The 21,457-nt window shown below is 47.7% G+C and overlaps 1 protein-coding gene across 9 annotated transcripts in view; it reads left to right on the top strand.

The window, feature by feature from the left end:
• The window catches only part of LOC138060854 (SET-binding protein-like), a 267,800-nt gene that overhangs the window by 115,302 nt on the left and 131,041 nt on the right, over positions 1-21,457 (top strand). For 8 of the 9 annotated variants that reach the window (XM_068927611.1, XM_068927610.1, XM_068927602.1 and 5 more), the window contains one exon: positions 7,781-7,852. The exons of the other annotated variant lie outside the window; for it this stretch is intronic. In XM_068927611.1, coding sequence (XP_068783712.1) covers positions 7,781-7,852 — 72 coding nt within the window. The remainder of the gene's footprint in view (positions 1-7,780; positions 7,853-21,457) is intronic. 9 annotated transcript variants of the gene reach the window in all.

Consider the following 21,457-nt stretch of genomic DNA (forward strand, 5'->3'; position numbering starts at 1 on the left):
GAAAAAGAAGAAAGTGAGAAAGTGCCCTGTGCCTCTGCTGCCCAAAGGTCTTCTGGTCTTCAACCTAAAACACATGTCAAGATCACTTCATTCCCCCTCTCCTTTGTCACATCGCTGCGTTTTGCAGGATTTTTCCCCCTCTTCCTGGGCTTGGGGAAAAAAAAAAAAAAGACGACCCCTTCACAGCGCTGGTGACAGAGACGGAGACATCAGCCCAGTGTCAGCAAGAGTTTAGCCCCGCAGCTGGGACCTGAACTCTCTCAACAGTGGAGCACGACGCTGGGTCACCGCACTAAAGCAAGCCAGATTGATACAAAACGCTTGCTCACTCCGGCAACGAAAGCGTCTGAAGCCAGTGGATAAAAATCTCAGGCACCGTCTCTTGCGGTATGAGTTTACAGTGGTGAAGGCCCCGAATTTTTCCTGGAAAAGATCACGGCGGAGTGCATGTCTACTGTCATAACCCCAAAAGCGACACGATATTTGGATGCTGGCTGCACTCGGGGGATATAGCGTAGGTCAGCGGAGACTTTGGAGCTGTTATAACTAGAGATTGAGCGTGTGGACGTAACGTGCTGCATATCGTGTGAAATTTTCAGCTCTAAAGACCTGAACGATCATGTCTGCCAAGAGTTAATGTGCTTAGAAAGAGGATGCTAAAATATTCTTTCCCACTCCAGTTTGCAACTGAGAACTTGTTAGTCTGTAATATCTTTTATTTATAGTGCCTTTCAACTCAAAGGATCTGAAAGTGCCTTCTATCTGGGAGTCACTTCAGTGAACTACAGATACCTCCGGGCAGGGACACGTCTCTCCAGGGGCCTCCAGCTGAGTTTTCGGGGTCTGCTTCACCACGGACATACCCAGAGGGACTCAGTCCACCTGGCCAGATACCAGTTCCAGATCCTTAAGGTTGGATAGAAGGGTAGATGAGTATTAAAGAGAGGAAACCATTGCGTGAACAGGATAGGAGAACAGATTCAGATTTATGGTGGATAACAGAGAAGGAAGTGGCTTCTTTTGGGGGAAGAGACATTGGGATTAACCAATGCCAGCGCTGCATGATATCCTTACACAAAAGGTCTTGGAGAGCAAAGCCACAACTCAGAAGAGGGGATTTGGTTGCCCAACGTGGATATTGTTCCTTCCCCTTGGGGTCTCTGAGTATGGTCCAGCCCCGGAAGCCCCAGTCTTTCTGTGGTGGCCCCGAGAGGACTCGCAACGTAGGTCACTGCGGCAGCCCCGCTCCTCCAGACCCAAGCAGGCGACAAGTCTCCCGTGGTGGAGGTGCTCCTAAGGGCGTGGACCTGAGATTTGGCTTAAGTACACCACGGGGCCTGCAAACGCACCCGTCCCTTAATGAGGCAGGTCGTAGCAGGGAGTCGCTTATTTTAAGCCCCCTTCGGCGCCTGCCCATCAGCTGCTCCCTACGCAGCAGCTGGCGGTGGCTGCAGGATCAGCTCCTCCGTGTGGCTCCTGGCAGATATAGGGTGTCATCCAGCCCTCCGGTTTCCCACTGCATTATACGAGCAGGCCAGGGGAGCAAAAGTCAGACCAACTGACGGGTTTACGATTGCAGCCTGCGAATTCTGCTTCATCCACAGCCAGGCGAGATTTTGCCAAGATACATATTAGGCAGCTGCTGAGGACACTGCTGTTTTGTCTGTACCACCTCGAGCATGCTGTCTGTCTGCCTCTCGGGCTGTCTCTGTGACCCCGCTTTCTAGCCTATTGCTTTGCTATTCCCCACGGTGGCCAGCGCCTCTTAAAAGCGGAGAGGGCTCAGCGAGACCTGGCTTGGCGCTTTTTCCAGTCCTCCCGGGGAAAACGTTGCCATAGGGAGCAGAGTCGTCTGGCCTGATGCACGGGGAGTTCCCATCTGTTTTACAGCCATCTAATTCCGTTGGCTTGCAAGGAGCCCCTTCTCACATGGTTCAGCTGAAAAGGGGGCTGAAGCAGGCTCATAAAAAGCCCCTGGACACCGGTGATTTCCCCTAGCCTGCCCGAGGCATTACTCTGCTTCTAGACTCCAGCCGGATGAGCACCATCACTTTTGCCAACCTTGGTTCATCTCCTCTCCCTCCTTCCTTCTCCGGCCACTCCCAGCATCAGTATCATCATTATTATATATACATATATTTTCTTCCACATTTCTCTTTCCTCCAGGCACCAGGCTGGGTACATTCGACTCTACTTTATCTCCTCCGTGCACATGTCAGTGTTTCAAACTATGATTCAGTTGGAGTCACCGCGCTGGCTGAAAGTTGGCTCTCTGGGGTCCTTTCACAGGGGGAATACACATTTTGCCTCAACCTTTTCTCTACCTCTCCTCTTGCCCAGCCAAACCCTTCTCCTCCCTCCTTCGCTTTGGGGGATGGAGCTTTCTTATCCTGGCATGCGCGTGGGACGCGTTGTCTACTTTCAGTGCATCCCTCACTCTCTCTTTCTTCCTCTTTTGGAGAAAAGCGTACACATGTTGTGTGTACAATTTGGGTTTTTTTTTTTTCCCCCCTCCTCTTGGTCCATTGAATGTTACATCATGTTTCGCTCCTTTTGCCAGAGGTTCTGCTATTCCCACGCGTGCCGCTTTGGATATGTGGGTGGGAGTGGGAGGGAGCCCTTCCTATGGACAAGGTAAGAGGGAAAAAGTGGGGGAAAAACAGGAAAAAAAAAAAAACAGAGAGGGGATAAGTATTTGGCGGGGGAGGATTTGAAGAGGAGAGACAAACAAATCAAAGCTGGTGCCAGGCTAGAACTGACAGCTGGTTGCCGGCATAACAGACTGAAAAGAAGTTGGTGGAAGCACTCTGTGCCATGTTTGGGTGGCTTAAAAAAAAAAAAAAAACCCACATCCTCCCTCCCTCTTTATTCCGCGTCTTTTTTTCACCTGGACCCGCGAGCACGAGCAGGAACTCGGTTGCCAAATGCCGGCTCGCAGGAAGTTCATATATAAAGAAATGCCAAGGGATGCAAAGGGAGCGCGTCCTGGCCTGATGCGCACGCGTGTGTTGGCGCTCGGGCGTTGTGTGCGCCCGCGAGCACCCCGGCGCAGCCTTGTCCCGGCGGCTCAGGCGCCCCGGCTGAAGGTGGGCGGCCACGTGCCGAGTCGGACCCGCCGGGAGCGTTGCGGGCTCGCGCGGGAGCCGCGGTTGCTCCCTGCTAGGTGGAGATGCCAGTGCATTGGCAAACATGGCACGATTTTTGGGTTTTTTTTTTTTTTTTCCTTCCCAGATGCGAGGGGAGGAGGTGGGAGGGTTGGGGGGGGCTTGGAGGAGGAAGGGGGGAGCGTGTGGAAGGTTGTAACGCTTGGCTGGAAAAATTTAGAGGAGTACAAAGGAGAGAGCGATGAAAAGGGGTGGCGGGAGGGGGAAGGAGGCTATGAACTGGCTGCTGTGGAGGTGGGAAGAGATTTATGTTTGCTGTGTGGGTTTGCTTGGGAGCGGGCTGGGGAGGGTGCGGGGTGAAGGAGGCAAAGCAGGGGGGTGCCGAGAGGAGGCTCACGGCCACGGTATTGAAGCAGAGAGGTTATTTCTTCCCCCCCTCCCCTTTTTCTTTTTTCTTTCTTTTTTCTTCCCCCCCCCCTCTTTTCCCTCCTCCTCCTCCTCCTCCTCCTCCTCCTCCCTCCGCTGGGTGCTCGGAGGAGAAGAAAAGACAAAAAGCTGAACCGGTGCCAAGAAGGAGCTGCAGCAACTCGAAAATGGGATTCTGTGCCGCACTAATATTTTGAGTCAGGACTGCTCTCGAGAGCGGCGAAACGTGCCGGGAATGAGAACGGCTATGGACGCGGGGCCGCCGCGCTGCCGGGGCGCGCCAGCCGGCTCGCGGACTCTTCCCTCCGCTCTCCCTTCGCCTTCGCCTTTTCCATGCAACGCTGGCCCCCGCGCCCAGCCCCTCCCGGCCACGGCGGCCACCGATCCGTTAGGGATGCGGGCAAGGAGACGGGATGCTTTCGGTTGACTTCGAAAGCCCGGGCAGGCGAATTGGGCGTTCAGGCGCCCGGAGCTGTCTGCCCGCCCTGCGACGCCCTTAGATATGCTGCATTCGGCCGCTGTTTGGGGCAGGGGGAAAGCAGGGGGGAGTGGGGGAAGAGGAAGGTGAGAGGGTGCCTTCGGCCCCTCGCAGCCCTTGCAGCGATTTCCCCTAAGCGGCTGGTCCAGCCGCGAGACCGCGGGGCGCAAACGCGCAGCTCTTAACCGGCTTGCAGCCTGGGTGCGTGCGTGTTGCAGGGACTGCGAGTGAAGGATTACGAGCAGGTAACGGGGAAGGGGGGGACCAGCACGCTCCCCTCCTGCCTGCTGTTCTCTCAGTCTCCGTATTGGGGAGGGATTTTTTTTTTTTCCCCCTTCCTAGGGAGGAAGAGAAGATTTGATTCCCAGGGAGTTTTCTGATTGTTTTCCCGCTGCCGCTCCTTCCCCTCCTCCTCTCTCAGTACCCATAAGGCTGCTCTCGTTGCTCTGTATCATGATGCAAGGTTACTTGTAGGACACGCGGCTCTCTGCAAGGTGCGGCGGTAGCCTGCATCGGTGCTCCCCTTCCCTTCTCCTTTGCTAGGGGAGGGGACGAGCCGACTTAGAGGCTGTGCGTTGCGGCTACGCCGCTCGCAGCCGAGCGTCTGGGTAACGCGAGGTTGGTGCTTCTGTTGCAAAAGCCCCTTTCCTGCAAAGCCTGCCTGGAAAAAGAAAGAAAGAAAAAGAAAAATCACGTAAGGCCGAAACTTTGACAAGCAGTGCACAAGGTTGGTTAATTCACAGGGGCTGGGCTGGAGTCCTGTTGTGATGTTTGACTGAAAGAAAAGGTTTTGCCCTGTTTTGGTCCTCTCTTCCCTCCATTTCACAGTCTAGGGAAGGTACATGAATGCTTTTTTTATATTATCACCAGCCCAAGCAAATGGTAGTACAATACTTGAAGATGAATGCAAAGCTCCCTCCCACCCACCCCTTGCACGCACTCCTTCCTGGATCAGGCTGCGGTTTGAAGTTTTAAGTTGGTTTTACAGAAATTGGAGACTGAGCGGAGAGAGAAAACCCTTGCCTTTGGGTTTGAGCACAGGTCCAGATGCTGTTTTATCAGCGCTCACTCATACAGCCGGCAGGTGAGTTCAAGGAGACCTTTTCTGAGCATGGCAGAGGCCTCATTAGCTCGCTGGGACTCAAAAGCTTGTGGGCTGTTAGCTTGGCCCAGTTTGTGTTCCCAGGTGTGCAATGACCCCTGTAACATATCTCCCACCTGCAAATCATGCCCTAGTATATATATATTCAAAACACTTCAAGTCTCACGTTTGGGTTCAGGTATTTAAGCCTGCTTTTGGAGCACCTAGTTGTACCCACGCAATGCTTTTTGGCAATGCTGTGATAAATAGTGGGCAGTTTGTGTAGTTTAAAGGTGCTGCCCAGCCTGCTCTCCCCGTGCTCTTCTTCTCCAGCAGCACAGCCCCTCGCTGACTGAAAATCCTTCCTCTGTGGAGGATCGAAAGCTCAGCCCCAAATTAACACTGCTAGGATGTGCATTCATTTTTGAGGTGACACTAGCATGCTTTGTTCAGAGCAGGATATCTGCAGCGACTGATCTCCTACTCTGCCTCCTCTCAGCTGTGCCTTGAATGATATAGTGGCTGTAGCTTGGAGAGGAGATGCTGTCACCTCTTCGTGCTCTTTTTTCTGTGTCAGAAGTGAGAGAGGTGTAGTGCTTGGCCCAAGAAACCTTGAGGAGGATGAAAACACCGTGGCAAATATCAACGAGAGGGTTGGTCACATAACTTGGAGTAATCAGCATGCCACTATACCTTCCACCAGATCCCACCTGTTCTTCACAAGTGAAGCACAGGTGTGTGTCTGTGTGTGCACGCGTGTGCTTGCCTTTTGCTTTTCAGTTACCTCTTTGGACAAACTGAGATGAATCGTGTCTTTAAGGTGCCATGCACACCATGCAGACCTTGCCTGAATTTCCCGGAAGCCTTTGCTGATGGTTTTGGCTGGTGTTGCGTCTCTTTCTCTGGGCTCAGCCTCCTCTTTTTAACCTGAGATCCCTGACCACTGAATGCCAACCTACAAAAGTGAATGCCAGGAGTGGGGATTAAAGCCCACATCAAAGTGAGCGGAGGAGACCCTGCCAGCACTCCTAACCCCTCATGCACCTGCACAGAGTGTGGCTCATTCTTTTAGATGTGGAGCCAACTGGTATTTACTGCTGATTTAAATCTCTTAATGCTTCATTGACCAAATAATAATCCCCTATAGAATTAGAGTGAGGGTCTCAAAGATGTGGACAAACGTTAATGTAGACTAGGAGCATCCTCGTGAGCATCCTCGTGAGCAAAGGAGCTTTGCATTGCTCGTTGATCAGGAAGGTAAACTGAGGACCGCAAATAAAGTTTCCTTCCTAAAGCTCAATATTTTAGTACGCAGCTCTCTTTCATTTATTCCATGTCTTGGAAATGACACTCTGGAATAAGGGAGCTTGTGCACTTCAGTTTGGTTGCAACCATAGGAAGATACCTGTCCATCTTGGGATGAAAATGCTTCTCTTGTACTTTCTGAGTGGTCCAAGTAAGCCGTCCTTGACAGCATGGCCATATTTCCCAGCGAGTGTTGTAACACACTGACGGTGCAGCTGAGTGTCTTTGTCCGTATTTCTCCCTGCACCAAATAGGTGCCTCTGGATATATTTCCCTGAAATGTTATATATCGTGAACCCCGAGCTGCTTCCTTTAGATCCCTCTTCCTTTTAGCACTATATAATGAGAAACGTTGCCTGCTTGGGATTTACGATATAACTGGTATTTGGAAGGGTTAATCTGGACAAGTCTTGGAAGGCCATCTTCCACCCTGTCTCCCCACACCTTCCCCATTCCCTTTCTTTTATTTTTTGGACGGGTAGCCTCAAATTTCTGTAATCTAAATGTGCAAATGCTTTCCAGTCACGGTCCAGTAGCTGGGTTAATCTCAGACCCCTGGAGTGGCAGATGGCTGATTTGTTGCTGATTCCAGTTACAGAGAATCGTGCCACCTATTATCTTTGCACAGGCTGCTGCTTAAAAGGATGCCTTGGGCAAAATCAGGGAAAAGCAAAGCAAACACTCTCTGATCTGCATTACCACAGGTGAAAATGTAAAATATTTCACCTCTGTGCGAAAGGCTTGAAAGGTGGACAAAGAGGGGAAAGGAGGTGGGAGGGGAAGAAGGGAGAGAGAAAGATCTCATTTTCGTACCAGAAGTGCTGAAGGAGAGGGCAGAGTGGATTTGCCACAGTCACGACGTTGAATCACTACCACTTACCTTGTTTTAAATGGTTTTGCAATGTGGTAATCCTTGGCTTCGGCCCCCCTGCTTTAACTCTTAAACAAAACAGATGAATTGGCATCGTGTGGCACCTTCCTGCTCTTCCCAAGCCTTTCCAAAGCGGATTGTTATAGGAATGCATGACTCAACTCCCCATTGTCATGGCTCGCAGCGTGCCGTGCAGCTGCAGAGGAAAGCCGTGATGGCCCCCACTTTGCCACCGTGCCCTCCCGTGCCACCCGGGAGGAGAAACCTTCCTGTCCTCATGGACTAAAGGGATCTCCCAAAAATGAGGCGGCTGGGTGTGAACCCTAGCAGCGCTTTCTCCGAGGGTGCCGGCTGGCAGATGGTGGTGGGTGCGCCGGAGTTGGGCAGGCAGAAAAAGAGGGAATGAAATGGCAAAAGGCAGAACAAAACTTTTGGATGCTTGTGAGTGTTTTCTGCATGGTCGTTCCGTCCAATCAAGATTCTTTCTTTTCTCTTTGCTCTGGGAAACATCACAGAATCAGATGAAGAGTTTGGGAAGAGAGTGTGGGTTCCCTGTGCAGAATCCAGTGACGAAATCCTTGAACAAGGTAAGACCAAGGAGATTATGGCTGCGAACGTTTTCCTTTCTTCCTTTCCCCCTTCCAAATCCGTTATTGCGGCCTTCGTTGCAAAATTTAGGATGTGTGATTGATATTCCAAGTGCTAAATGAAAGAGTCTAGAAAGATCAAGCTAAATAGGGCTTCTTTTTAATGCATGCTACTGTGATAGTTTTGCTTTTAGAATGGTTTGTATTGTATCCAAATGATCTATGTGTGAATAATTGTTACCAACCTCCTGACACCAGGACCTAATTAGGAAGTAAGAGCTTTAAATAGGCCATTTGCGTAGTGAGCTTCCATATGTCTCTTTGCGCAATTTATTTGCTTCACTCCATTGAGATATAATGAGAATGAAACTCCTAGAACTGCCTTTGACTCTAAGGCTCTCCTCTTCATCTTCACTATAGGTATAGCCCCCTATTAAGAAGATAATATCTGGTTCCCTTTGTTCAGAAAGAAAAAGCTACTGGGCTGCTAACCTTATTCCAGATTGCACAAGTTCCTCTCTTTCCAAGTTTCCAATGGAAATAGAATGAGAAATAAAAAGAAACAAACAGCCTAAGAAAAACGTAATGATGCCAGAGAAAGCACTATGAAGCTTTGGACAGGCTGATCTTGAGGGAGTATTACCTAGGAAATCTAGGACTCCTCAAAACCCTGTTAAAAAACTAATGTCACTGTGTTTCAGTTTAATGTATAGGTAAAATAGAGTTCTGTGTTGGTTCTGTTTGGGTTTCTTCCTGTAAGGATATGAGGAAGGGGGAAACATTGGTTTGGGGCTGTTTTTGTTACGGCTTTCTTGGGAATAGTTAGCTCAGTCTGGACCAGCATGCTTTCTGGGGCTCTCTCTTCATTTTATTTTACAGAGCAAAAAATGTGTGACGTTTTAAACATGGATACAGAAAATACCCTTTATTTCAGAATTCCTCTCAAACACGTGACTCCATCCCGTACTTCAAGTGTCCGGCTTCATTCTTTTATTCTCATCATCTCTGAAGTCAGCAAAACTTACGCATATAATTGTATGCCATTTTCTGTGGGGACAAACTTTAATGAGTGCTCAAGGATTTTTTTTTTTTTCTCCCTCCCCCCTCCCCCCCTGATCAGGGCCTTATTTAGTTTCCCAGCAAAAGTCAGTTCCACATGCAGTGATTTTGTTTATGATAATTTACTTGCATGTTCCCTTCCAGGAATTGTCACTGCCTTCCAGAAGGGAGGTTAGCGCTGGTCCCCTCGCAGTGATAATTATAATCAGACCTGTCAGCCTTCACACAGTCTACGCTTATCACTTGCATTTAGGAGGATTTTTCCTGAAGCCTATTACCAGTGCTGCTTCTTAGGGAAAAATAGTCATGATTTTCCTGCTAATCTTTGATGGCTCTCAGCTTTGAAAGCAGTACGAGTAGCAAAATGACTGCCAGTTGTAGTTAGAGGTGCTGTCTGTTGGCCCTGGTATAGAGCTCTGCATCTGGAGAAGGAGGGAGGAGGCACTGGGAAACGCTGAGGGGGTTAACGTGGCTGTGACAAGTCTTCAGGTGTGTGGGAGACACAACGCAATTGCGCTTTTCCCAATTGCAGCGCTCACAGACACCGGATCTGCAGACCTGCTCTGGGTAGGAGGCAGGCGGTGGCAATGGCAAGGTCCCTCCCTGCAGTTATGGGCAGGGATCTGTCGTTTTTCCAGTGTCGAGCCGCTCAGCTGTGGGATGACCACAGAAACAGCTACGGTCCCTGATGCAGTCTGGGAGGATGGACTCACTACCATCGCTGATGGGCTCCGGCAGTCCAGAGCATAAACGTGACCTGTTGAAATCCTTCCCTCTGGGCCAAAGTGGTGGTGTCTGTTAGGATGTGATTCTGGGTTTCTTTCATCAGCCCAAAACATTTGAAAATGGTCCACCCTGGTGTTTCTCCTCGGAAGTCACATCCCACAATTTACTAGATTTCTCCCTTTTTCATCCTCTTAGTCCTGTTACTAAATAAACCCCCTCTCTTTGGTGTCTGCTGTGTTTGCTACCTTTAAAAAAATAAGTCAGTTTGCAGCATTGCGTTGTATCGCTGTGTTCTTGTTAATGTTCTCAGACCTGAGGTCTGAGAGGTCTGAGCTCCCTTGATTTTGGTAGAACTAGAGGACGGTCAGTACAGAACAGTTTTGGCACCAAAAGAAATGGCGGGACAGTGAGAACTCTAGTGTTCTCTGTGATTATGTATTTACTCTGTGCGGGGATATGATTTGCCTTTCTTTTATTTAAATTCACTGAGAACTAGCGATTTATTTATCAGATGTCACTCCCTGAAGGAAGATAAATGCCACATAGCAAAGGTTTCATCTATTATACAAATAGATGTGAAGGCTGTTTCTATTGCGTTTCTCTGGCTGCTGTACGGGAGTGAAAATGCCTGCGGCTGAACAGAGGCAGAATGATCCTTAGCAGTAGCATCTTATGACCTTTTGATCAGCTGAGATCTCAAGCCATATTAGTGGACAGATTATGATGTGATGGAAAGAGGTCCAGGAATAGCCTTTTTATCATGAGATCCTTCCTGTGAATATCCTCCTTTGGTATATTCAGGTGGTTAATCACTAGGGCCAGGACGATGATTTGGAAACAGGGAGGTGAAATGTTGATACAGGCAACCCAAACACATTTGAGTCTGCCAGCTACATTTGGGTATTGCAGCGTGCAGTTTCTCCCTAGTATTCTCCTGCCTTCCTCTTTCTGTCAGGGCTGTGGGTGACACTGCAATATTTTCTGTCACTAATAACCACATTTTGGCAGAAAGATCTACACAAAATGGGCCCTGCGTCCTCGGACCGCAGGGGCGCTGCAGTCCCTGAATCCGAGGTATGCACGTTGTGAATATGGATCTTCAACTGTGAAGGGAAATATTCACGTGGAAATGTCTCTGTATCATTTTTCAGATCATAACAATAATATTCAAGCCTATTTGAACCCTGTTTAGAAAAATACAGACTTTAAAAAATGCACCGCCCTGATAGGAATATTTTCTGTGGAGTCTCAAATCTTGTCAAACAGAAGCAAGGATAACTTTTGTATCAGCCTTGCCCATCTACCTGGGCAGGATTACTCCTTAAACTTTGCTGTAGACTTAAATTAGCCCCCTTTTTATCTTAATGATCAATATGAATCTTCGGCCTCCTTGAGAACTGGGCATAAAAGAGCGAATAGGCAGAAGGCCTGGCAGCGTGTGAATCCCGAACGGATATCGCTGCGAGGGGGGATGCTGATGCACCAGGTCTGCAGAACAATAGCTGCCACAGCCCTCTGGAAACTCTTTGAAAATAAGAAGGTTATGGAGGTGGAGAAAACGCACAGCAGGACACTGGCTCCTGTTATCTCCCCCAGCCTCTTCAATCAGGTGCCTGCTGGGCTTCCCACTCCTCCTGCTTTTTGCACTAGATCATAGGATCGTAAGGCATTAGACTGCTGGCATTAAGTCATCCTCCATCCTCCTGGCATTATAGCTCCCTGAGTCAGGGAGCTGCAAAGAAATGTTGAAGCGGGGAGCCCACATGGTGCTTTTAACTGCAGCTGGCAGGGCTACAGAGGTGTCCAAATAGGGACTGCAAGGGTTCACCAGGTGCCTGAGACGTGTCTCCACCACCTTTTCCTCAGAAGAAGCGAGGTGTTGCGAAGGGCGGACGGCAGCCCTGACACTGTCTATTAACCAGGAAAGAGTGTCGTTGCTGAACTACAGCTCATTTGCTAGGAGAGGATGCTCCCTCCCAGGTCCTATCTGCAAACCACTGATGAGTTAGTTGCTAAAGGGGTAATGCCGGTGGACAAGTTCTGGAGGCTCCTAAGCACAACGGCTCAAAGAAACGGCATGGTGCGGGAGCAGCTAACGCCACTGCGCCTTCTGCCTGACGCGCCCGGCCCCGTATACTTGGGTCTTCGTGACGTGAGCGCTTGCGTTCACCTCCTTGTAGCGCAGAGGGACCTGTGGAAGTAGGCTCACTCTGCTCTGAGCAACTCGGTGAAGACGTTCACGAGGGACGGAGATGTGGGTTTCCTCCAGTGTCGTACGCTTAGAGTGCGTGGTAACTGTTCAAGGTGGGATGCCTTTTTTTTGGCTATGCAATGTGAAACTGCAAGTGTTGCAAATACAGGCAGATGGCAGGGGTGTAGGATGGGAAAAAGGGGACAGTGCCTTGTTTATGAAGTTGAGCTGCCCATGTATAACACCTTTGTCATTCATAAAGATGTAACATCTCTTTCCTTGTGATTATTTGTAGATTACAGACGGTAGTAATCTCTAGTTTCTCACTGAATAAGCGTGATATGAAACAGCAAAAGAGTATTGTTATAACTGAATTTAGAACCATACAGCTCCCTTCACGTCACTGGAAAGTGGTGCTCTTGGGCAGAAAAAAGGGAATTTGTTGGACATTTATGTCATGCAAGTGTCGAAGGCCTCATCTGTCTTAAGCAGATTAAACAGTGTCTGGGAATGTTGCTCAGCACAGGAGCATGGCTGGGTATACTCAAACTACTAGACCAGTCCTTGGCGCACTTTTGGTCCATGGCAACTAGCAAACTCCTAAATCATTCCTAAGCACGGGTCAGGGTTCACCCCAGTAAGCTGTTTGCACTTAGCTGCTTTGTTAGGGAAGCGAAGACATGGGTTGCTAGCAGAGATATGAACCGTTCTGTGCCAGTTGGCCTCAATGCCTGGGAACGTCTCCGGGCACATTTAATTTACTAGTGGCTGAAGAGGCTCAGACCCAAATGAGAAGCTAAACTCCATTGTCCTAAATTGCATTAGTCATCAACAGAAAGGAGGGGCACCATCACAGGCTGATTCAGGATCTCTAGATCCTGACCTGTCTAAACGGGCTGTGGCCCAAACCTAAGGCAGCTAAGCCTACAGTGTTCAACATATTGGTAGCAGACTTTCAATCGTGATACTGTTATCCCAGAAAAGGCTGCATTTCCATTTTTTGGGGCATCTTTGGCAGCAAGCAGCAGCAGAGGTTTCAGGATTAGATGTGAAACCTCCATCCTGACTGGACGGGACATGCCAGAATAAGGGGAAATTCTTCACCAGCACTCGTTCTGTGATCGTAGAAGACCTCTAGCCAGTACCTCTCTTAGCACTAGCTTTGCCTCCTGTTCGAAGTAACATGGCATGGCTGATGTGGGAACTAGCGGAAGGAAATAAGTGATTTTCCTGGTCTGTCCCACTACACTGCCTTCACCCGTTTTTATAGCCTGGCTCATGTGTCTTTCCATCAATATGTGCTTTTAGTACAGGTGCATTTCTCACATATTTATTAGTTTCGTCCCCTGCCCCTCTGTGCTCAGATAAAGAGTTATAAGTCAATGAGTTGTTTTTCTTGTAACAGTGAGAGCCACCAGTTATTTTTCTTCACAAAAAGAGATTCTTTTTCCTTCACCATAGGGCTCTCTTTTCAATCAGTTCCAGTCATGAGACTGACAGTCTCTATGATTTCATTTTAATGTTTTAGCAGTTGCTAGTTAAATGTGTCCACAGAAGACAATTGCAGACTGAGATGTAATAAAATGTCTCATGGAAGTATACAATGCCATATCTTTTAAATACAAGTAAACTCTTTATTAGATAAATAAAGTTTTATTTCAGCTTGGTCCTATCCAAATGTATCTATTTTTCACACAGAATTAAAAGCCTAGGAGAAAAAATAACTTTAATTTGACTATTGCCACCAAAATAGAATGTTTCATTACCTTTTCTTTCTCTGAAAGCAGTTCATTCACAAGCTGGTCTGATATAATACATGGAAATGTTTTGTGTAAACCTATCAAACAAAACCTTTTCTCTTCAAAAATACCTCAAGTGTTTGGTCAGAGTGGAGCTGAAAATATTGATTGAATTTGGCACGTATTTGGAAACATGGCCTTAATCTGTAGGTTTCAGTGAAGAAGTTATTTTCCCCAGGTATTTCAGTAAGTCAGATGAGTAAATTATATTTTTGACATGTTAAAAACATTCCATTTTAGACAAAGAAAGTAATATCCCAGTTGTATCACTGAAACTCGATGCCCTGTGTTGCTTGTTAACCGCTACACATTTATTGTTCTGGTGTCCTAGTTTGCTATCAAGTATCAATGCGCTGCTACAGACCAAATAATCAATAGTTCTGTCAGTTGAGTGTGCCCTGGAAATATAATATTACTGTTAGCATCGATCTACAGAGCAGAAATCAAGGCATCAAACTTAACAGTCATTACTTGCTAGCACCCTGATTTTTGCTTGCGGAGCAACCGGCTTTTAAATCACTGCAGTGTGTTTCCCTCCAGGGCCCAGTGTTTCCTGCATGCCCTTGTTCCGTATACAATAATGGGCATGAACATAAACACAAGGGTATCAGTGCACACTGCACACGCGGCTTGCAGATACAGTGCGTGTAGTTTCATTGCAGGCTTCTGTGGTTTCCAGGTGCAGCAAACTAGCTTCCAAGAATGCTGGTAAAATAAAGATGCATCGACTCAGGTATCTCCTGTCTAACTATATCTTAGGATTTTTCAAAGAGACATGAGCTTCTCCTCACCTTATTCACAATGTTTCTAAAGAGTGTGGGTGCCAAGCATCTTTCTTTTTGCCTTCCAAACAAAGAGAGGATGCGAAAGGCCTCAAAGCCATAGGTCAGATGTTACCATGGCCTTGTCGTCATCATCTGAGCAGCTGATGATCTTTAAGATATTTATCTATACCTATACAGATATATTTATCTAAATCTATAGTATTTTCTGAGGTAAAGAAATGCTTTTATCCCCAGGGGGAAGGACCCTGAGCACAGCTCAATGAATAGAAGTGACCTCTCCTGAATTGCATGCTGGTCCTGTAGGGCAGGTCTTCCCCTCACCTCAGAGTAGCAGCCCAGCCAGAAGACCAAGAAATGCCCGGTGTGCCATTGTTAGTGTGGGGTAGGGCAAGATGGGTCATGTGCTGGATGGGACCAGCAGAGACCTCCTGCAGCTTTCTCCAAGCATCAGGAGGAAAGGCATTCATGAAGGCTCATATGCATTGGCTTGTAGCGGGGACTACAGACTCAAGTTACCAGTCAGGAGGAGGAAGTCCTGCAGCACTGAGATATACTGGCAGCTGGAGGAGACTGGCTGTTCTTTACTGTCCTCTCCCACCCTGAGGCTATGATGTATGTCTGACTGAAGGGAGGAACAAAATGCTGTGCTTTCCATTTCTGCGTGTGTGTTCACACTCATCCCTGTGAGTCTGGCAGTCTTTCCCATATCTGTAATGGCTTCACAATGAAGCCATGAATGAAAGTTTGGCAGATTAATTTTACAATTGTCAGTCTTCCCAGAAGAAGCCCAGAATTTCATTAACTAAGACATAGGCGTGATTTCCTATAAGCTCTTTCCAGGTTTTACTAGATCCAGATAAATTAAATCAGCATTTCAGTTCTATGCCACCAATATTAATCGACGCAGCACTCTTCATATAGGAATACTATCATTTTGGTGCCTTATATTTCAGCAGTAGCTGTATTATGGGATGTTAGTGTCACTGATAATATTTCTTTAAGAGGTGGCTCTACCTGAACAGTATGAGCTCTGAGGAGCAAGTAGTCTGGACACAAGCAGAGCATAACCCCAGTGAGAATAAGCACGGAGATGTAGGCATTTGGGAAAAACAAATGACTCCACCATGACATAATTCTCCAGATTAATCAGCTAACAGCATCTGAAGGTGCTCTTGGCAAGAGCCAACTCTAAGGTCTTCGTAAACAGCGGCTTTATCTGTGATGTGTCTTGAGGCCCCATTGCTGAGTCTCAGAAAAGATGTAGGATGATGATGGAAGGGTAAAATCAGAAGCTTCAGATGGCTGGAAGGAGTTTGTAAGAGCCCCTAATGAGGTGAGGGAGGAAAAAGGCTTTTGTCACAGATGCCTTCGGAATAAAGGGAATCTGGAGAAACGGGTACCCTTTACACTGCTTCTCTCCTTTCCTCAAAAGGGCGGCATCATCCTTGACTCCCTGTATTCAGGATCTGCTCTGCTCACAGGAGGTGTCAGGCAGGACCATAGCAAACTAGCATTTGAATGGATACAAATGGAGCAAACTGGTAGTAACGAAAAGCCCCTGACATATCCTTGCAGAAAGCCCACCAAAACCACTGGAAAGACACCTGGTGGCTCCATTATTAGGTCGGGCCTATAATCAGAGCATTCCTAGCTACACAGCAGAAAGAGTAGTAATACCTAGACCCACACTGAGTCTGATCTTGCTCCATATAAATCTTGCGTGACTCACTTTGCTAACTAGGTACCTGCTGTTCAGCTGTCACCATAGCATCTGAGAAGCTTCCCGATAGCATATGAAGCAGCACAGCTAACAATTGTTGTGTTTCTTCCCCCCGGGGAGGAGCATGCGCCATGGAGTGTCTGCTTTGGGAGTTCTTTATGCGTTGGTGTTGGTACCTCCTCTAACGTAAGTATGTAGTATTTGCACTCGTAGACCTCTGTTGGGTCTTGCAGATGACCTCTGCTTACATTGTCAGAAGTCCCCATGCTCCCAAGGAGCAAATTCATCAGGGTTATTCTCCATGCAAGAGCTTCAGATTATCTTCTGTATATAGCACTGGGAAGATGATGCTCAAGACAATGTCTTGGGAAGTCTATGTGAGGAACAAGAGATACATTTTACATCTTGCTGGAAGAAATCAAGGTCAGGTTTGATCTGCTCAGAGCAGTCGGAGTTGCAAGGCAGACGCAATGCAATGCTCTGCACCTGCTGGAGTTTCCTGTGTGCTGAGGGCTTCATACAAACATTACCTTTCGAAACGCTCTCCGAGAGGGTATAAACAGCAATTCAAACTGAGGTGTAGCTAGAGGTAGTCTGACTTATAGCTCAGGGTTGCAACTGTGCAAGATCATGCTTTCAGTGAGGAAGTCATCATTGATTGTGGCTATGTAATACCAACAGGAGGAGACAGCACCATGACTACACACTCCTCCAAATATCCGTCCCCTCCAGAAGTATCACCTCTGCTCTGTATGGCCTCAGCAGCTCACTTCAGTTGCTGCAACTGAAACCACAAATGATGTCATTGTATTTTTTTTTCTTCCATCGGATGGAGGATGAATGGCCATTTCTGCCCTTATCTCCTCTTCTAGATAAAATGCCCCCAAATGCCATCATTGAAGTTCAGAGGTCACTGGTGACTTTAAAATCCTCTCCAATTGCCTTGGATCAAAACCAAATGAAATAAAAATCAATAGGCGAGTCAAGAGGCCAAGACACCAAACTAATGTGTCCAAGGCAAGCACCTTGCTGGTTTTAGAGCATTTCTGGCAGCCATCTGCTTGTTTGAATTTAAGGATGTGATGCTTTTAAAAGTCAGAGAAAAAACACACACTCGACCACAGCCTCCAGATATTTTGCTTGATAACAGAATTCTCGTTTTTGTGCCCATTTTCTTACAGCCTCAAGAATGTCCTGTTTTGCAATCATACTGTCAGCAGGTGTTCGTAGTGCTGAAACACCATGTTGTGTAATTCTTCTCCAACTTTAAAAAAATATATTTTTGAAGATTTTTCTCCCACCCCTCTTCATGAATGAATAACAGAACAGAATATATTATTAAAAATCAATAGCCACTGATTTGTTTATGTGAATATTTGCCCTTTTTAGGTGTTTTGGTTTTTTTTTTTTAGTGCTACTGCTGTTTCCACTCATCTCAGCCTTGTCCTATGTGACAAAGAAACTGATGCTTTTATTGATGATGTTAACAGAGACACCAATGACTGAATCACATTTAAAAGCTAAATTCCCCTTTCATTCTTGAAGGTGGCCAGGATCAAAGCACTGAGAGACTGGGGCTGTAGGGAGGGACTTGAAGTACCGCTGAATCTTTCTTGTGAGCAAATAAAGACATAGATTCCCTAGTTACCAGTGTGACCCCTTTAGTCAACAGCATGTCCACAGTTAAGAAGATGATATTGTGGAAGTCCATAAAAGTCTTTGTCCTAGTAGGAGCATCATAAAGCAAATATAATATTGCTCCTGGCCCAAAGACTTTATGCCGTTAAAAGTTTAAGACAGGAGTCAGTGGGTGGATAGAGGCATTCAGGAAGCAATGAGACAAAGGCTACGCGGTGCCCATCTATGCACCAGTTACCTAATTGTGGCCGGTTTTTACTGGGGGGTTGTGTGCATCGCACTGGAAGAGGTTTGCAAGAGGACTATGAAGAGGGCCTGTAGGTGTAACACAAGCCCTTCCTGGGCAGGAGAGACAGCCTCTAGAGAGAAGATGAAGGCGTATTAGCAGAAGGTGTTTACACTCTTACTTGGCAATTGCTTAGGGAAAACATTCTTTCTAGTTTTTTTTTTTTTTTTTAATATATATGAATCAGGCATTCATAAAGTAATGAAAGGTACATTTTCATCAATTAGAATGGATCCCATTAAATTCTGGACATTTACCACATCACAGTGTTTATCTGCAAGGCAATATTTCCCCATGCTTAATAAAAGGGAACAGTAGGAGTACCGCAGCAAATTTAAGCCACTTCTGGCACTCAGTGTCAAGATTTTAATGGCACCCACATTACCTTGGGTGCTTTTTATAGCTTCATCTTGCTCTATGTGACAATACTTAGTTTTTATGTCATGCTTTTTGCCCATAAATCTCAGTGTCTCACAAAGCAGGGCAAGAAGCTACACCCATTTCAGAGCACTGAAAAAACACCAAGTGAGGTGATTTGGTTGTGGTCACAGAGCAGCTCAATGCACTGCTGAGAGCAGGCCTCGATCCTCTGAAATCCCATCCCTGCCCTTTTTTGGGGGCCCAACATGGCAGGTCCGCCCTGTCATTCTGCCAGTCAACCACGGAGAGATGGAATCATGCTTCAGGGGAAAAACATCTGTTTGGTGCCTGTTTTCTTCCTGTTCCTATCATTGTCATCTCATTGCCTGTTGGCTCTTTCTGGAGGGAATTTCTGTAAGTCCTGTCCGGTGCTGAACTTGCCTGTCTGTTGCCTTCAGGTCTCAAATTGGCCCATCAGGCTTGGAGAGTGGCTCAGGGTCAACCTGTTCCTTCTGGAGCTTTAGGGGACCTAGCGAGACCCTTCCCTACACCTGGGCTTCTTCTGGGCAGTCCTAAAAGCTGCAGTGGCACCTGAAAGCCTTTCTGGGAGAGAAGTCAAGACCAACACCCCTGAGACTTGGGACTTCACATTTCATTTCCCCTCCAGACCTGCCCTCCATGGACTCGAAAATGCATGCGGGAGATGTCAGGAAGAGGGAGGGAGGAGGGTGTTGGTGGCGCATTTCCCTTATGATGGGACACAGCAGCTGCCAAGGCCACAGGGGAATTGCACAGACGGAGACTATTGGCAGGACCATATCATCATTACTCTCTCCTGCTGATAGGTAGGATAGCAGTTTTCAAAAGGATAGCTGCCGCGGATCAGGCTATTTCCCCACGAAGAGGAAGATTTTGCCTTTGTTCCTCTCCGAGCCTGTTCTTCAGGGAGGCCAGGGCTGCGCAAGCACAGAGCCCGGATCCACCACAGGGCCATAGATACCATTGGTGAGACGAGGATTTTTTTTTTTTTCCTATTTTCCCCAGGGAATTGCATTTGGTTTCTGGCTGTATCCTGTTTCCTCTGCTTCGTGAAGTTCAGCGATGGCAGGGCCAGGATTGAGGGGAGCCAGTTACCCTCTGGCTCAAAGAGGAAAGCTTTCTGCTCCCAACTCAGCCCGCAGGACTGCTCAGACTTGCACCAGGCTCCTAAGCCTTGCACTATTCCCGTCTTTAACGTACCGTCTCCATCAGATTCGGCTGGCGTTGCAGTTCCTTCAGATGGACCGAGGCAATTTGAGAGTTAGATTATATAGTCCAAGGGAAATATGATAGGGGTCAATTCCTGACTGCCCAGAGTCTGCCTGTCAGAGCAGAAATACAGCAATCCCCCTTCAAGGTCCCATCTTGGCCCTTGCAGCATAGCCATGCACTCTTGGCCCTTGCACATAGCCATGCACTGTAATCTCATCTCCCTGAGATAGAGATACTCCGCACGAATGCGCACCTCTGTCCCTCCTACCTTTCTAAGCTGGCTAAACATGGTACACATTCTACTGCTGCTGTTCTCCTTTCTCGAACCTCCTTTTCTGTCTATTCTCTTTTCCCCCCCCCCGCCCTTTTCAGTTACTCTCTCCCTCATTTTGCACCTTTGAGGTGGAAATTCTTGGAGGATCTTTACCCAAGTGACTGGTCCAAAGCTTTGTGTTGTGGCAGGGGTATGTGAAGGTGGGCAGACCGTGTAGAAAGCGTAAAATGCAGCATTTGTGGAGTTTCCTTCCATACGGGGTATTTCGTTAGGACTGAGAGTGTTGCTGCCTTACTGAGCAAGGAGAACCTCTACTCCTCATCTCCAGATCCCATCTAAAATTACTGTTTAGCCTAGCGTCTTCATAAACAGAGGGAGAGCTATAAATCCTGTTTCCATACAGAGGAAACTGAGGCACAAAGAGTTTAACGAAACATGTGGTTGCACAGAGCATCTGTGGCAGGACTGGGAAGCGAACCGATCTCCTGAAACATAGGGCCGTGCCTTAATGCTAAGGCCATCCTCCTTGTCTCCGAATCAGGAACCTGCGGTGTTCCTAAATTGCCGTTCTGCGTTACAGATGGGCATGCTGGCCAGCCTTATTGCCAGTCTGAGGGGTCACGCTTCGGTCAGGCCTTGAAATGTTGGCCGTGGAAGGGCCACCACGTTCTTTCAAATCCTTCTGCGGGTTCTTTGCCATCGTGCATCAGATGGTTTCGCAAGCAGCTTTTTTTTCAGGAGAGATGAGGGGGCTGGCTGTCGGCAGCTGCAGAAATCTTTCAGAGTCATGCTGCCAACCGCCCTCTCCCTTTGGTGCTGGGATTCTCCCGGAGTGGAGCTGTCTGTGATTTGTAATGACTGAGTGTATGACTGATGAGCCTCAGCGGGCTCCCCCAGGATCCCTCCTCCTTGGAAACGAGCTGTAAATCTAAATGGATTGTATCCCGGTGAAGTCGGCCAATGAATGAATCAGTCAGGCAGGCTCAGAAATATTCCCGCCAGTTCCAGGGAGATATCGTGCTAGAAAACGACTCCCTGATAATTGAGGAGACCTGCGGTTCCTCTGCATGGCTGCAGAGCGACTGCCGCTGCAGTTTTTCCCGTTGAGGGAGTCTGTGGTTATAATCCGTGCTCTTGACAGTTTAGAGGAGCGGGCGAAGGAAGTGGGCAATAGCATCCTTCCTCGACTTTAGAGTAAAGCTCCCAGGTGCTGCACTTGAATGGATCGCCTTCTAACTGAAGTAGCCGGAGCAATTGCAGCGATAAACTCCACTGTGGATATGAGATTCCTCCAGCTCCCGTTGCAGCTAAAGGGAGATGCAAAGCCACGGGAACGACAGTGCATCCTGGAGTCTTGTCTACCCTTTGCACAGCTGAGAAAGGAGCTTTTTTGCTTCTAGGTCTGGCCTTCCTCCAAAGCTCAGATCAGAGGGTTAGGACCAGACCTGGGGAGCTTATTGGAAAGAATAAAGAGAGCTAAACATGTGTCTCAGCCCCAAGCCACTCTTCCGGAGGA

This window comes from Struthio camelus, chromosome Z (assembly GCF_040807025.1).
Source record: "Struthio camelus isolate bStrCam1 chromosome Z, bStrCam1.hap1, whole genome shotgun sequence".
Lineage (NCBI taxonomy): Eukaryota > Metazoa > Chordata > Aves > Struthioniformes > Struthionidae > Struthio > Struthio camelus.